This window comes from Phalacrocorax aristotelis, chromosome 5, assembly GCF_949628215.1.
Source record: "Phalacrocorax aristotelis chromosome 5, bGulAri2.1, whole genome shotgun sequence".
In the NCBI taxonomy this organism is placed as follows: Eukaryota; Metazoa; Chordata; class Aves; order Suliformes; family Phalacrocoracidae; genus Phalacrocorax; species Phalacrocorax aristotelis.
Window position 1 is genome coordinate 62,853,868 of NC_134280.1, and position 18,499 is coordinate 62,872,366.

Sequence of the window (18,499 nt, forward strand, 5' to 3'; positions counted from 1 at the left end):
TCACATCACCCTGAAAGCCATCTTCCATCTCCAAGCATTACTTGGTTAATAAATACATCAGCTCTAATTGCTTAATAGTGCTATGTTCATTTGCTCTTTAGCAAGATTAAAATGAAATACATCTTTTGTATTACTGCCTTCTATCAGGACTGTCTGCATAAAGGTCACAGAAAAAAGTTTAAATTTAGTAGGAAATTTACTTAAGGACATTAGTGTAAATGATACTGTGTTTAAAATGACATAAAAGAGCGAAAGGTGATTTCAGTAATGCAAAGAAAATGGTTTCTGAATACTGATAAGGACACTTATCCCTCATACCACACACAATTTTAGGCAGCATTATACATTAAAATCCCTCTACTGGGGTAATAACATGTAGCTACTTTCCCACCCACTAACACAAGTAAGAGCAAGTCATTAACATTTAATTAAATATGCTCCTGACATCCTTAGAAACATGTCACGCTTTGTTATTGAAGGTTGTGGCCTACTTTCGATGTACATTTTAAACCAAAATAAACTATTTATAACGGACCGACTTAGTGTAGCAAATGAGACATTTTTAATTAGAAGGCATACTACAGTATTTCATAAAACCGTTCTGAACAGCAAAAGCAGAATGAAATGAGTTTTTACAACATCTGATGCATATTTTATGCATTTCACAAAACGAAACATAAGAGATGGGATTAGCTCCACCTTTTGGGTTCTAAATAGTGAAACAAAATTGTTTCTCTTACCTCAATGGTGAACAGCTTCCTTTTTAATCTAAAAGCAAGGTCCTTCGTGTCTGACACATCACAGATCAAGCTGTTAAGCCGAGGAATCTGATGTACATGAACCAAACCTTGTGGAAAAAAAGAGTAAAGGAGAGGAAAAAATTAAGAAAATGCTGTCATCCAGATGCATAAATTAGAGTCTTACAGAAGAATTCTGTATATTTACACACACTCATCCTCCCCTTTTTAAACTGGAGCTTACTACCAGGAGCAATGAAGCAAACGGTGCGATTATACTCAAGTAATCAAGCAGAATAAGATAAACAGAAATCCTTGTGCGAGGAAAACTAATTGCACTTTGGTACAGAAGTACAGATGTAAAGAGGGATCTTAATACTTGTCAAAACTACAGCCGGTTTGTGTGTGATTTTCTCTTGTATTTACAGTAAGCAAATATGGCTATCACCTTGCATGCTGCCCACGGCACCACTGAGTGATCTTTATTTTATTAAATGCACCAGTAAGCAGCCAGCAAAACAGGGCTTATGGGTTACTGATAACCACTGAAGCTCTAATGAGGAGTACTTCGTTTTGCGCCCTGAATAGGACTTTAGAAAAGTTTCTGGAAAATACCAATTTAGATCACGCTTTTTGATAAATTTTAACCCCTATGCCATCCTAGGAGAAAGAAGTTTTCTTCATGCAGGAGGCTCCTATAGCTGTTCAGATGTTTTTAACAGTACTAGGTGCACTGCAAGCTCTGCATGCTGTCAGCTGCAGCTCAAGCTGATTTTTTCTGACAAGGACGCTGGATGGTTTTTTGTGCAGCCTAATATAGTTTCTGAACAACCTAAGGGTGATTTCTACATCTGAAAACAAGGAAAATTCTACAGGGCTTCTCAATTACTGGCCTATATTTGCTATTCATAAAGCCAGGGTCTAAATGGAAATACTGAACATTTAGAAAAGACATCTCATTGAAAATGGCAGATGTGAGAAAAACCCCAAACAGTAAAACCCCAATTTAAAATAAGGCAAGTATTTTTTCAGGGTTTTATTTATTTTTTTTTAAAGAAAAATAAGGGAATAAAGTTTCCTAAAATCAAAATACTTTAAAAAGCATAATTTTTATTGGTACTAATTAAAACAATTCTCAATATTAGAAAAATATTTTTATATTTTTAAACCTTCTAACCCTGCCTCCAGTCCAGCGACATATAAAAGTTATTTGTTTGGCTTTTGAGTTCAAAATATAATTATTATCTATACAAACAGCAGGTATAACATGGGGTTGCTCATACACAGTATTCTAAAAATTTTATTTAAGGACCATCTATATAATTCTTTTGTTATTTTATTGACTTTTCAACCATTTAAATTTGCAGGCAGCTTAATAAAATTATTAATGCAGGATTCATTAAATAATGCAATACTTTAATCAAACTTCTCACAAGTAATGTCAAAATCTCCCGTCATTTGCAGTAAATTAATCATCTTAAAATATATTCTTAAGCAAAAAAATTCCACAAAGTTAAAACTGTTAAAAATACCTGTTTTTAGAATGTTAAATTAAGGTTGCCTAAACCTCAAAAGCTATATATATTGGCATATAATTTTTATTAAGAAAGTACAAACATGATTTAGCATACATTTTTATGGGAAACCAGTGAATAACTGCTAAAACACACATTGTCGTAAAGGATCTCTTCAGTACTGAGAAAAGGAGTATCAAATTGACAGAATTATGTTAGCATAAACAAATGCCACATCACGATTATACAGTTGGAAAAATAATTAGGCAAATTATTCTAGCTTTTGTTCAGGGTTTCTTTTTCATTCACCTTTTTCAGATAATGAAATGTGCACTATTTTCATAGTCAAAAAGATTTTTCTCTGATTTATTAATTACAGTCTGCATACACACAGTGGTGTCTCAGCACCATCTTCGCTTCTTTTCCTATATATTCTGCTGTGGAAAACACTGCCACATTCTCACATGTTTACGGCAGGTTTTGGGTAAGCAGTTTACTTTCAACTAAAGGTTTCCATGGAAGTACAGTAGTATCACAATAATAACAGCTGTAATTTATGCACGCTCAGAGCATCGCTCCGGATTAGCTAAAACTGTCTGTTATTCACTGCTTTGGCTATGCGTAACTTCTAATCTAGTCTTTTAAAATTTAAATAGTTCTGCTTCAACAGCTAACAAAATCTTTGGGCAACAAAATGCAAGATTAACGACCATTACACATTTTGAAGATAAATCACTTGAAAGGCTACATGTCCCTACCAAAATTAGTTTCATATTTTACATGTCACACAGATCCACATTAATTTCTTTAAATGCATAAGTGCTGTAACTTAAAGCTGAAAAATAGACCATTATTTTTAGACAAAGTTTATATAGCATATCATTTAGCGGTTTATTCACCTTAATATAATATATGATTTTCTGTGTTCTCTATTTAAAACTTGGCAGATCAAAAGTATTGATTTCATGACAAGTTCAGCTCGCTGGTCAGATGATTGCCAAGCCTCCTCTGCATGCGAATTCCCCAAAGCCTGCCTGTTGAGATGTACATCTGATTGAGCCATGCCTCAATAATACGGCTTGACAACATGCAAGGAGTTGCCATGTTTCCTTTGCAGCCTTAATGCACTTTACTGAAAATCTTCCTAACTCAAGACCAGTTAGCAAGGAGAAACATTTAAGAGGCATATTCTAAAATGAAATCAAACGCTACTTTATAGCAGATACCCAATTGGAGGGTAAGCCGCTAAGTGCCCTAGAAACACTCAGGGCAGACTTTTTGCATTGCTAAAGATGGAACTTACCGTGGTAATCCTTGTATAATGGATTGGTTTCTCTCTCAGAGCCAATAAATGATTCAAGACCAACTACCGTATCTGACAAGTTTGTTACACGTTCCATAATTGCTTTATTCTGTAAGACATGGAAACAAAATACAGATCCTATGTGATGAAAAAGGTAATTAATGTTCATAGAGTAAGCCTTGGTCTTCTCAATGACAAACTGTGGGGAAAAAATAGGTCATCAATACTTAGAAATTACATTAGAGGGCTTTTTCTTCAAAAAAAAGACCTGAAATTTCTAGCTAAAGAAAATTTACACTTGACAAGGAGACACCATAAAAGGTCTAACTCAGCACTAAATTAATATTTTCCTAAATCTTCGTAACATAAGCATTTGCTCGCATCAGAGATATTTACACGCTATGTGGCAGTTAAGCACCTTTCCTTGAATTCTATGATGAGTCAGATGCCCAGATTTTGTCTGTGTTCTGAAAAGGTTGTTTTTTAATACACTTAGGCATATCACCTTTAATATTTTGAACAAGCACAAGCCACACAATCATTTATTTTGGTCATCAGTCAAACATGAAAAACCAAAACATTTTCTCCAGTATTTTTCTTTCTAAAAGTTCTACTCTACACAACATATGAATCTAAAGCTTCAAGCTGCATTACTATTTCTCAGTGTATTTGTGATTTATAAGTGATGCCTTATGTCTTGTGCAACAATGTACTGTCATGTGCCTTAAATAAGCTGTTTTCTGCCTCGTTTTCTTTACCTAATTTTATGTAGCAGAAAGCAAAATTGAAAGGTCACAACAGAAATCTTCAGAGGTAACTCAGGAGAAAACGTTCTTAAATACTTTGATGATGTCAGTATTTAATGAGCAAAAAAAAGAGTCAAAGCTGCTAAAAAGCAAAATATTTCTTTAAGATAAGAAGTAGTTATCTTAAAGGTGCCTGAGCAGCTGGTATACTCTTGTCCTTGATGGCTGTAGATGCTATATGCATCATACCTTCACGGGTATTAAGACCAATCACCTCAGAACACCCATTCCGAGTATGAAGAGTTAGCTCTGTAGCTCCAAGTTATAGTTTTGCATTTTTATTAAAGCATGTTGTTCATTCCGTGCTTCTTTCATAAACATATGACCGACGCCTATTATGAAAGGTCAATCTAAACACTGGCGAACTATTTGATAATAACAATTTATGAAGTCATTAGGAGCAGAGAGAGACAAATATCCCTAGATATGTTAGAAAAGTCTATGCATTGTACTGACATGCAGGTTTGTTAAAATGGTGATCAATACACCAATTGCTTTCATGAACCCACATTTAATAACAGCATATCTCCCAGCCACAGAGAAGCCTATGAAGCAGACGTGAAAGGTGAACATTTCCTACGCCCGTCAAAGAATAATCTGAACTCTGTTTTTTGACTGCTACATAAAGAAACTTGTGGCCTGTCCTGTCCAGCCCAATCTGCTCAGGTTACAAGGCCTAAATCCACCAATCCCACAGTACCTTTACACCCCCTCCCTTCCCCACCTTATGGGCCAGATGGCATTAAATCCTGGGGACTGGTGTCTTTTCAAAGCCTCTACTTGTGCACAGGCCAAAATGATCTATCCCCATGGAACCAGGGAACTTCAATTTTACCTACAAAGTCCAACGACGGATAATGATAAAATAGTGTTATACTACAGCATTTCCTTTCTGGGGAATGACATAAGTGATCTGAGGTAAAAGAACACTGCCTACACATCAATCCCTAAACTTCATTATTATATCAACCCCTGAAATATTAAAGCTGACTAGTAAATTATTTCCTCTTCTAGGACGAGAGAGACAGTATATGATAGTTTAATGGAAAGTTTTGGCCACATTATTCTACAGGAGCAATCACATAAAGGTGGTGTAAATACAAATCTGAAGTAGCCAGTGACCTCTGTAAATCCACAGACCAGATATTACTGTATTGTGCCGGTTCTTTAGCAGGCTGCTGGATGTTACTTGGGTAAGCAAGAAATAAAAAATTGTTACATAAATAAACAAACACTGACGATTTCTGGAAGCTAACCTAAACTGTATAGAAAAAATATTCTATCATTTGCTGTCCATTAATGTTTTTACTCCCTGGTTTTGATAACAATGGGTTACAAAAACTGGACAGAAAGATACTCAACCACCAGCAAGGTATCCTCGTCATTAACAGTCTTGCAAATCCTAAGAACAGCATCTTTCCTATTTGCTCTTAACTCTGGAAAGACTAAAGTGAGGGATAGCAATTCAATATTTGCCTGATGATATGTACTTCAACATGCTGGTTTCAGCTCTTCTTCTGAACAGGTTTGTTTTCTTAAACTGTGGTCTGTTTGCCTATGTTGATTTTGTTTTTGTTTTTAAAGTGTGTCAACATATTCTCCTGGCTTAATGCAGTGTATCTTGGGAAATATTTTGCACAGTGAATTGCCACACCAAATAGACATTTGCTTATGTGGCATTGTTGCCATAGATCTGTATCTATCATGTATTTTCTAGTTTGCAGTGTTCAGCACATAATGCCCAATCAAAGCTGACGTCAGCACACAGATAGTTGTGATGTATGGCATACTGACATAAACACACAAATCATGTTGCCCCATCTGGGCTTGAAAATTTAACAGAGCTCCAGATCTTCCTCCAGCCCCATACAAATCTACCTCCTGCTTCTGGCATAAACTTGGCAGCTCTGGAGGTGAGCCAGGACATGGTTAGGAGGGAAGCCAGGAATGGGGAGATTCAGGGAAAGAGTTTGTTGGCAGCTAGAAGAGGTATTGTTTTAAATTACACTAAAAAATAAAAAACCCCAACCCAGTCCTGGAAAGTTTTCAGTCTTGCTAGATGTACTGCGGTTTTTCTAAATTAGTTAGTTCAGCCAAAATGTAATTATTCTAACAACATGGTAGCAACCCTGTTGTGCAGGCTGCGCTGGGCATCCATTCTATATCTTACTTTGTGCTTACTGCTTTAGACAGACATTTTCTTTTAAGCGTTACCTTGCAATATTTGGGCTCAACCAAAGTATACTTCCAAAACAACGTCTCAACAAAATCCATGTAGCTCGTTGGATATGTAAATGGGAACTATGCATATGTGTTTAACCAGCTTTTGGGAATGGCAATTATGGAAAAAGATTGCTTTGTCCTACTAATTTATTTGCAGCATCTACATAGTTTTGAGTAATTATTTGTGTGTGTTTAAAAATACTTAATTACAAATAAAGCAGTTCAAAATGTATAATCTTCTGTGTGTGAGTATAAAACATGGTATTCTACCAACACAAATATATGTATAGCCTGTATGCTCAAACTTACATACTGAAATTAATACTGCATGTTTCCACTGGATTGAGTTCTTAATGTGCCACAACTTTATCATTTCTACTATTAATCAAATCAATTTTATTTCATCTGGCTTCTGTATTAGGAAAAAAATCTGTCTTTTCTACTCTGCTCTAATTTCTAGTTCTCCTCTGATTTCCTGTCAAAAATTTTCTAATGCTCAGAGATATGTCCCCCCATTTTTATTTTGTCAGTTTCTAAGGAAATTAAAAACCTCACAAAATCTATGTGATAAAAAAATTTAAATTCCCAGTCCTTGAGCTGCATTAAGAAAAGCCAACTATTAGAAAATTTTCTTAGAACGGCTTCAACTTTTCTACATAGTACATATAAACAATCTCAAAATTTAGAAGGAAAATAAGAGACTCATGTTAAAGATCTATGATGAGATCCAACTAGCACCTGTATAAATACATTAAGCTCTTGAATCACATGGGCTTCCTGTATTTGCATTTGTATTCTGATCAATACATTAATGTAGTTTTAATACTGATTTATATATTGAATTGGAAATAAGGTATTTTAAGACTCTGTCTCTTTTCAAAGAGACAGTAGGCCTATATTTTAGTAAAGACCATATTTGACTTCGGTACCTTTACATACTGGTATTCTAATCCCATCACTGATTTTATTTTAAAACATTTAATTAAAGAGTTAATACCTTAAATCCTAAAACGGGTTTCATTCCCTAAAAACCTACTTACAAACAACTGTTAGCACTGGGTCAAAACCCAGTTTAAATGGTGAGTTGCATACATGCTGTATGATAGCACAGAATTTAAAGATGAATTCATATACTCCCCCAAGTCTGTGATGTTACCAACAGGTGAGCCCAGCGATCCTGACACTTCATTTGGAAAAAGATCTCAATAATAAACAACAAGCAGGCAAGTTTATGTAATGTAATATGACACGAAGTTAAAGCAAATTTTGGGGCGTTAATTAAAAAAAAAAACCTCAAAAATTGGTTGTGCCTTTTTTGGTTTCTGTTACATTCTGTCGTAAAGGTGAAATAAGCTTAGTACTGTAACGTAGGCAGCCACATTGTACTATAATGAAACACTGGCTGGATATTCAATAGATGAAATAATTCTTGATATTTCCTGAGAGATTATCACACAATGATGTGGTAATGACTGCACAATATACTAATATTTACCACTTATCATTGCTACTTAATCTCCAAAGGATTTTAGATTGAAAAGATAAATTATTAATATTAAGAAACATTACTTAAATATTTATCACCATTTGTTAGAAATTACTGCTCAGAAGATCACAGAATTACCCATACATTTATTTTTGGTAAAAAGAAGTTAGATTTTAGGCCCTTGTTTTAGTTTTATAGAGAGATACAGTTTGTGCCCTTTGTCATTATTCACAAATCCCCAAAATAAAAGATTAATAACCACTCTGCCAAAAACTGTTATATTAGTAATTAACAAAGACAGTAAAGTATAGAATTTTATACTTATTCTGACTCCAAGTTGATTAGCACTATTCTCAGTGCTTGCACACACTAAATCTACTAGCTGAACTTTGAGTTTTGGCTCTGACTTGAATGTACACTCAGACCACTGGAATATAAGATGAACAACAGTACATTAACAAATCTTGGTATGTAGAAATCTGTATCAATATTACAAGAAAACTGAATACAAGTGCGATGTCTTTGCTGGAAGAAAGATATCCTAGAGATATACTTCAAGGATTTTCTACAAACTACAATGCCTTCAGTGATGAGAAATCCATATTTAGGGATTCTGACTGATAAGGCATCTTCTTTTACCTTTGAAGAACTTTACTGACTATAATAGAACTTAAGTATAAATATCCATTCATATGGCTGAAATATCAGAAGCGTTGATTTTGGCTGATTTGTTTATATGTACACTGTATTACATTAGCTAATTGCAACAGTATCTTTGAATAATTTTATACAAGTTACAGAAGCAAAAAAAGGCCACGTAGTGAAGACACGAGCAGGTGATTAGATGCAGTCGACTCGTAAAAATGGGAAGGAAGTAACGAAGCATCTGTTGGCCAATATGTTAACATGATGTGTTAATTCCAGATTTTGGTTGTTTACTCTTAAAGTTTCTTTTAACAATGTTTTCCTGATAGTCTATATCAACTCAAGAGTCTTTCAACTGTGAAACTAGTTAGAACTAGTATTTTTGTTTCTTAAAAACTCACAACATTTGAGCCATGGTTTCCTAATCTTACACCTAAACCACTGTCACTGCTATGAGAACTCTGCAATGTTATTATCAAATACATCAGATGAAGGTGCATGACATAGTACCCAATTAAAAAATGCAGGAAAAAATTTCAGGAAAAATAATCAGCCAGGAAATAAAAACTCAATATCACACACTAAAAAAAAAATCTTTGGATTTTCACTGAAGATGAGTGGCCTGGCCTTGCTTATTACTTGAGCTATAAAAGAATCTAGTATCAGCAAACCTTGGCACCTTACAAAATAAAAAGTATGTCTGTTTTGCCATCGGAGGGAAAACATAAAGGCCAACAGTGAAATGAGTGATGACTCAATATAGATAAAACAAGCAAGCCAATAACAGTTGCTGCTGAGGCCTACAAAAACAAAAGTGAGAACAAAGGCTATGTAGTTTAAATCAAACTTTCCATCTGTTGATCTCCAAGAGCCTTACAAAAGACAGGCAAGTGCTGCATTCCTCATTTACAAGTCATGTAACAAGCACAAAGATGTCATGTGAGTTGTCCGAAGTCAGAAGCCAGTAAACAGTGGGCTGGGAACTGAATTCAGCCTTTCACTGAAGCCCTGTCTACCCCTGTCTATTTGAGGCTTGGTTTAGGAGGCTGCATGTATGGCTTTGGGGTACCAGGAAAATATTTGGTGGTATCATGAAGATGACATGGGAGTCAAACCCCAGAATGCTGGGTGCTGAAAATCCCATTATTATCTGGCTGAAAGAGGTGACAGATGTACAGGGTATTAAAGGGTGACACTTTGAGCTCAATCCCTGTTCAGTGCTTTTAGCTTCTGACTACTTCCTTAGCATTCAGTAGCTGAAAGCACAGGCTGCATGTGACTATGAATGGTTCTGGGGTGCAGGACTCTTGCACGAGTCCTGCTGCAGTGGGTAGGTGAAATAAACCTGATCGAGCCCTTCTCTTGTGAAGGGTGAGGAACAGGTAACAAATTAATACAAGATCCAGGCTGAGATGAGCCCAGCGTCTCCCTTGGACACTAGCTGGTCCTTATTTACGAGATTGTTTCATTGTTATGAAAGCATATATATATGGAAATCTGTATGCTCTTGTGTGTCTTTAACACAAAAATGAAATGACCATTTGAAAAGATTTGTTCACAAAATTAAAGACATACAGATGCAAAAGTAGACTGAAAGAATGAGAGATATACTACAAAAGAGCCATAATAAAAGTCCTGAAATTAATGTGTTTGAGACCAACCGGCTTCACGAAAATCCTATGACTCCATTAGGAATTACTCATTGTAAGAAAAAGCTTTAGGAGTTCCTTTTTTGCCATTTTGCCTGAAAAAAATGTCATTGCAGTTTGCTTGCCGATTTAGAAAGGCTAACAATTGCTGCAACTTTAATTCTTTAAACAGTGAATTGCATTTTACTCACAGGTGACCAAAAAGATCCTCCACTATTATTTCAATTATTAGTACACAAATATCAAAAGGCATGTCTAACCGATGTTGGTAATCAAGTGGCAAGATTCTGAAATATAAAATCATTTAAAAAACTAATCCCTTATTCAGTATAAAATTATAAGCTGTCATCAGGAACAGGCTGGCAAAGCTAGGTCCAGATGGGAAACTGGCTGGGCCATAAGAAGAGGTAGGGTGGAAATGATGGGTAGGCTGGAAACGATGGGAACCTAAGGAAAGACATGACTGCTCCCTCTGCTGGCAAGGTTCTCACCTGCTTTAATTTTTAACTAATGAGTAGGCATTTCTTTAATTATTTAGGATCTAGCCAATAAATAATGCAGAATGTTCCTTCCTCAGTCTGTTGCTGTGTGTTTGCACATTTTTGAACTTATGGTGCCCTATTTCACTAGAATAATTTGCCATAGAATTAAGGATCAGTTAGATATCTAATGGTAGAGTTACTGGCTTTATATTTTAATTGTTCATAAAACGAAAGGCAAGATTCAGCTACTTAACCTTCAAAATATTCTATTTTACAGTGCATATGCAATTTGTATTTAATTTACATATTTCATAATATTCCAATAAATTGCTCATCATATCTTACTCTAACAAGAACCCTTTTATGTTGCAGTAAGATATTATAAAATGAAACATTCTGCAACACAAACATACTAAATTATATGCCATACCAAAAAAGTCCCATTCTTCCATGAGTAAAATTCATGACCAGAGAATTCAGTGATAATATTTGTATTAAAACTCAATTAAAAGATGAAGATAAGTCATTCATTACTTGATTTGTGATATAAATTAATAGCTGCAGTAAGAACATTTAGAAAAAATCTGTTCTAGGATTTTGGCCTACAACCAGAAGCTCCCAGAACAGGAGGGATCAGCTTTTTTTGCCCACTGTTCTCATCTGAATCCTGGCTGAAAAGCTACTCCAGCTCCCAGCTTTCCAGAAGGCTCCATCCCAGGAATCCTCGCCTGCCATTTGGTTTGCTGATTTTAATCTCACAGGACTTTCTTACAGTGGCTCCACTATGCTGAACTGGCACTTGCTCCTAGAAGTGAGTTATTATTAAACTTGTAGGTCAATTGTGGCACTAACAACTCTTTGGAAGCTTTCAGCCACGGTGTACAATTTGCTGGTCTAATTAAATATTAATTCTAAGTGTTACATTCTGTGGCTAAGAGCTTTTATTTTCCATCATCAGTCTGGAAGAGAAAGAGGTTACAAGGCTAATTTAATCTTTTTTTTTCCCTAGCATTAAAGCTTAACTACACAGGCACAAAAACATCATTAAATATGCAGTATTCCTTTTTATTATGATTATATTGTAATTAATAGAGCAGGTCTAAACAAAATGATGTAAAATTAGATTCTGAAATTTCAAGGTTTTAAAACAACACCAAAGTTCATATAAAATGTTTCTAAGCAAACACTGCCAGAAATTCAATATTCAGTTATTTGAAAATAATTTTAAATGGGAAATATGGATGCAATAATTAGAATATAAAATAGTTCTCCACAAAATTATTGTTCTTTGTTCTGAAATACAACAGACGACAGATAAAACCCATATTTAATGCTAGATTCACAGGGCATTTTTTTCAAGAACTTGTACTTCTACTTATGCAAAAAATTCAGTATTGCTTCAAAAAAACAATACTACCTTCCATTTTCTAACAGAATTACTTGCCTAAAGCAGATAACTACTTTCTCCTGCATTATTTAAAGTCACTCTTCTAATCTTTACTTATCAGCGTCCAAATGGGCTCAATACATGAGCCTCTTCCCTTCTGCTTCCATAACAGTTGTGTCCATGTCTGGACACTGGGCATTATATTAACTACTTAGTCCAGTAGCCAAAAGATTCCATATGCTTGAACAGATGACTATCTCCATACTGTGATGGGATATTTAACTGTTTAGGTCTAAAATTGTAGTTGGAAGATTTAGTTCTAAATCTTATTTATTTTTTTAAAGTTTTCATAGATGTATTTTCAGATTCCATATATAAAATGTAAAATAAAATTGCAATGTTGCATATACTCATTAACTTTTAAAGTTTAACGCACTCATTTTGGAAAAGTGATTTTTTTGATTAAAAGACCGTGTGTTGATGAGATGGTGATAAGGATGTGTACATAGCGTCATTCTGAGAAGGCTGTTTTAGGCATGCAATTTTAACAATGTGACTGTTCATCGTAATATAGCTAAGTCAGTTTAAAAGACAATTAACATGTGGGTACAAAAACATGATTCAGATATATATTGTATTTGCTTTTGAAATGGGTAGTTATTACCACATCAGAAGTGGTAGGGCTAGAATACAGCCTGTTGGCAACCGTAAACTTATTTTACAAAATAACAAAATATTTCCATTTGTTCTGCAACTTGATTAGCAAATACTATCAACAACAATAGAAACTGAAAACAAGATTACTTTCTGTCCCTCAATTTAAATTTTTAATTGTATACTTCTCTGAACTTCCTACTCGATCATAATTTTAAAGACACTTTTATGAATGTCTAGAATATCCAAACCAGAATATTCATACCTGAAAACTATGTGGATAACCCAAGAATACCTGTCATAAACTCATGACTCTCAACATTGCTTTTTATGGTTGTTAAAGTGCATTTCTCACATTCAACAAAAAGCAACATGCAACGTGAAGAAGCAAGCTAAAAAACGTCAATACTGAAAAATATAAAGACCATTTCATCTTCATAGTTTCCTTTTTGCAGACAATTTCAAAAGCTTGCTTAACTACGATATAGAAACGACATGACATTTTATCTCAATATGAATTTGTGTGCAGCAGCTACCTCATCAAATACATTTGAAGGTTATTCAGCATTTTACACTTGTGAACTCTCGGAAGTTAGAGTTCCAAGGCAGGCAATCACTCTTAGCTCTTGTCATAGGAATAAAGATTTCAAACTGTGAGAAATTCACAAGCTATAGGAGTTCATATCTTATAATCCTATATTAGTGATGGATTCTAAAGCACTCTATTGCTTGACTTCGAGTTTAGCTGCTAAATTACTCAGTGTGAACACAAAAGGCTATGGATGTGAAAAGGTTTGTTTCTGAATTTTTCGACACCGAAACATACAGTAACTTATGCACTTCAGTGAATTCAAAGCATCAAAACATTAATATTGTAGGAAATTAATTTTTTAACATACTGGATGAAATAATGAAAATACCTTGCTAAACAGACCTTCAGACTCTGAGGACAGGCTCTGTAACAAGACTTATTCATACTGACTTTTCATTAGTCAATTAATTTCCCTTGGTACGTGCTGACTAATATGGTTGTTAGTTCTTACCAGTAATACAGCTTCAAGTTCAAAATAAAGGATGGCTGTAATAAAAGTGTTACGCTTTCTCCCAGTGAAAATAATAAACTACTCAAAAAAATATTACTGAAGTGATACAAAACTGCGAAGAACAGGAACAGAATTATGGACATTATTTAGTATTTTTCGGGAAAGATGTTTTTGGATTTGCCAATGATTTCTAATAATTAAATAAAAAGAAGAAAATGCAATAGGAAAATAGTTTAAATTCTAATTTTAGGGCTTTTGCAAGTATAAAACAGTGACATTAAAGTCCTTTAAGTCACACTTTGTAGCACAAGAAGTTTGGTTTTGGGTTGGTTTTTTTTTTTTAAATTAGGTGCTAAAATGCACAGATTATCAACTTACAGAAAAAGAGCCCTTACTTGTTTTTGTAATATTCCCTAAATTTGGGAAGTGTAACAACAAATTAAATCCCTCTTCAGTCTGCCCTCCTTGGTCAATGCTGGATTTTAAAAAGTGAAGTAATTTTCCCTTTTCAAATGCACCATCTGATTTTATAGGCACAACGCATTTTCAAGAAGCAGTAGAAAGACTTGAAAAATAACCTTCCATCAACTATTTAATCATACTCCTAAGTATCTCAATATTTATTACCTGACAGACAGTGTAAGATAAGAGTATGTTCAATCAGTAGAAAATATCAATCAAGTAAAACTTGTCACACATCATCTGAATAAAATTCATAATTGGGTAAGTTTTTAGTGTCATTTTCTTGAAATCCTCTTCCTGAATAATATATTCCTATTTTTGTGGTTCAGAAAAGAGAATTTTCTTTTATCTTCACGCACTATTTACACTAGAAATTTCATCAATAAAACACAAAGAATCTGTGTTCTTTAGTGGACTACAATTTCTTTAAATCATTCTGAAAAACCTCTGTTTTTCACAACCAGATTTTTTGTAAATTTGTGTCTTTTACTAAAATACAGCCTTACAGAAGACTGCGAAGACCGTCGGTGTCCCATCAAACTGGGTAAATGAGCATCATCTTTGGATAAATGCAATTCAAAGTTATTAAATCCAAGACAATGAATAGCTGGAATAATGAAAGAGCCACATTGGTGGATGTGTACCACAGAGGGAAAAGCATCAAGTACAAAATCACTGTTTAATGTTCAGCAGCCATCAAAGAGACAAAGCGGACATTAGAATGTAGGGAAAAGTGAACAAACAATAACAGCATTATTGTATTATGTTACTGTAACAAAGTAAAATATGAGTAAAAGAAAAGTAACTGTTTAAGAACAGATTAAGGAGGCAGCATGAGGAAAAAATAAACTATCAGAATTCAGAAAAGATGAAATAGGGAGCCTCATCTTATTGTCTCATCAGCCAACAACAAAGATATAATTTGTGAAAAGCAGAGGCAAAATTAAACTTTCAGAAAAAGCAAGAAACCAGGTAGATTTAATTTGTGGAACTCCCTGTCACAGTACAACATGCAAAGTATTTGGCAAAATATGTAAAAGAAACCAATCTCAAACTATATATATATTCCATAAATATATATGCATTATTCATATACTAAATATAAAAAATATAACTAGTCTGGGTTGGAAAGACATTGTCCCTGTTGAAAATCAGTACAGCTAACTGTGAGTTTTATTTCTTCTTCACTGAAGTAACTAATACTGGGGGCTGACAGAGAAGATATGGTATGAGTCTCTACTAAAAATCTATTTTTTCAAGACAAAGCTGGTAAAAGGGAAACTTTATTTCTGTGTACGTTATGCAGACAAAACCTGGATTAAAATGTGATTTTGAACCTATATTTACCTTCATGGAAGTCATGCATGTGAAGAATTTACTTGTAGACCACCTAACTAATACAGTTTGGAGGCAAAAGATAACATATAAAATACAGAAACAGTAGTTCGGGGAATATATGTGGAATTTACTACATCTTCAGGAAAACAGTGCCTTTTCTATGCCTTCAGTGTACTGATTTTAAGATTCTACAGAGAAAGCATATGCTAGAACTTTAATCAAATTAAATACATATACAGAAATGCACTTGGAAAAAAAATCCCTCTCATTCTTTTGGAAAGAAAAGATATTTTCTTTACTTTTTTAATCCAGCAAGAAACCTCAGCAACAGAATGGTGAGTAGCTGGGTTGTGAGAATGTGAGCAGCTGCTGTTATTATAACTAAAGGTCTGTCTACGGCTTGAGCCTGAGAGACCACATGTTCGGCTGTCCTCTCATCTTGCCATCCTCACCAATTAACTATTAACATGGAGGGCTGTACACATGCTCTCAGGGGCTCTTTAACAGGCTTCTTGGAGAGTGGAACAACTACACAGCGGGGCTCTGGGAACTGAGTAATGTGGGGTATAAGGAACCCTCAGCAGCTTTGCTCCTCCTAATGACAGTTTTCTCCATAGTTTAGTGCTTAAAGAAGGATACATGAAGTTTAACAATTTAAAAAAAAAATTAATGCTCTCATTTGTTTAAGGCAGCTGAGCAAAGATTCTGGAAATAATGATTCTATTTTTTTAATTCAGAACATTCTAGCACTTACTGTAAAACAATTCTGTTAAAATTTAAAAATATTTATTTAAAAAATGAGATGTAATTTAAATTCTAACTTCATGGGAACTGTTTTATATGGAATTTATAAACACACTCCCAAAACCAACTTCCCAGGTAAGTTTGCAACAAACAAAAAAATTTGTCCTTCAGTTTGTTTTATAGAGGTGCTTCTGGACTTCTTTAAAATACGATCATAGCTTTTATTGACATAATACATAAAACAAGTACAATGCAACCAATTGTATGTCCTAATTATGGACAGGTAATTTCAATGTGTAAAAAGAAGGATGCTAGTTTTAGATTCACAAATTCTATTCATTGCATTAAATTTTACTCTCGACTTTTTTGAAAGCAAACTGCCATCTAATACTTAAAAACAGCTAAGTAAGGAGATGGAGGTTTGCTCTGCAAAAGGACTATTCATACACCTTTGATTGCAATGGTAACACTAGAAAATCAAGTTCCTTTATTTTCGAAGCAGTAAGTGCACCAGGTATCTAGATAAATAACATTCGCAGGTATTGAGACACCTATACAGAATGCAATACATTAGCAAAAGTCAGGTACTTGCCCAAGACAGGATTTAGTCTAATGCTAAACTCACCTACTATGAAAACATTTTGCATAATATAAGGTTTTATCCAGTACTTTTTTTACTGTAATAAAATAAAATTAATATCTAAAATTATAGGTTCTCTGTTCGTTGTGAATAATAATTTCGCTTTTGTAAGTTACATTACCATTTGCAGAAAAAAAGACTACCTACATTTTCCCTTTTGCTAAAAACGTTTACTTCCAAAAGATATATTTAAGTCTCCGTCTCCACCTCAGGAAAGGTGCTGTTAGCAGCTTCTGATTTTGCAGTTGGGAAAATTACTCTGATACCGTAACTGGTTTGCTCCTGGTCCCAGTACAAGGGGATATTAGAACTAAAGAGTAAACCTGTATCTTTCAATTCCTGGCTTTAAAAGCAAGATCATAATAATGATCATGACAGATGAAGACAGTGGACTGAAATGTCTTGTATTTAAACAGCGTTCTGAAGGCAGTGGAAAAGTGCATAGGGATGTTGTAAAAAAAAAAAATTAAAAAGAGGTTATTAGCAGGGTTCTCTCTGCTTTTTTACAGTTTCTGAAATTTTGATAGTTTTTCCAAAAAGACTAAGAGCACAGAAGGCATAGCTTTATCTAAGGCAGTTTTATGCTTAGGTCTTTGTAGATTTTGCAGCACAACTGTCCCACAAAAGTACAGAAAGACTACAGTGAACTTAGGTTTTAACTTTGCCCATTGAACAAAAAGAGTTTTCAAAATATCCAAAATTGCATTTATCTTCTTACCACAAACTTTAAATTTTTGCTAACTGGTGTGTCAGCTACGAAATATAGCAGACACAGCATTCCTACCTGGATAAGGTGAGCAGGCACTGTGATGATGCAGGCTGACAAAGATTTCCTGAGGAGGCCACGGAGAATATACAGAAATTTTGTAAGGCTATGAATATCTTCAGGAGTATCACTGCTACAAATGTCATCACCCCACAACACGGAACCCAGACTCTGAATTCCTATCCGCAAAATATTCTTTTGTTTTTTCTATTGAAACATAAAAAAATAAGTGTCACTTGTTATTTTTTAAACATTAAGAGGAAAATGTCGTGTAATGTATTTAAAAAATACAATTTATAGAATTCATATCCATAACAACTACACAGTTTACATAACCATAGCTTAATTTCAGACCCTCTTTTAAAATTAAAAATGGAATGGCATTTTTTTCACTGGCTGGATATCATGTGTCACATAAGCAAGTGTAAGAAAGAGCACAGAAATACCAAAAAGTACTAACCTGCATTTTTTAACCAGCTAAATATAAGTATATTCTGACACAAAATCCAATATACTATGACTTTTCATGACCTTTCTCTCCTCCATCACTGCCTTAAAAAACATTGAAAAGAATCTTTTCTCCCAGCTGGTCTGCTGGAAGTGCCTGAGAGCAATCAAAC

General features: G+C 34.4%; 1 protein-coding gene across 2 annotated transcripts in view; it reads right to left on the reverse strand.

Moving 5' to 3' along the window:
* The window catches only part of ELP4 (elongator acetyltransferase complex subunit 4), a 154,070-nt gene that overhangs the window by 83,802 nt on the left and 51,769 nt on the right, over positions 1 to 18,499 (reverse strand). For both annotated transcript variants that reach the window (XM_075094917.1, XM_075094919.1), the window contains exons 7-9: positions 17,898 to 18,086; positions 3,555 to 3,663; positions 741 to 847 (exon numbers count right to left, since the gene is read on the reverse strand). In XM_075094917.1, coding sequence (XP_074951018.1) covers positions 741 to 847; positions 3,555 to 3,663; positions 17,898 to 18,086 — 405 coding nt within the window. The remainder of the gene's footprint in view (positions 1 to 740; positions 848 to 3,554; positions 3,664 to 17,897; positions 18,087 to 18,499) is intronic.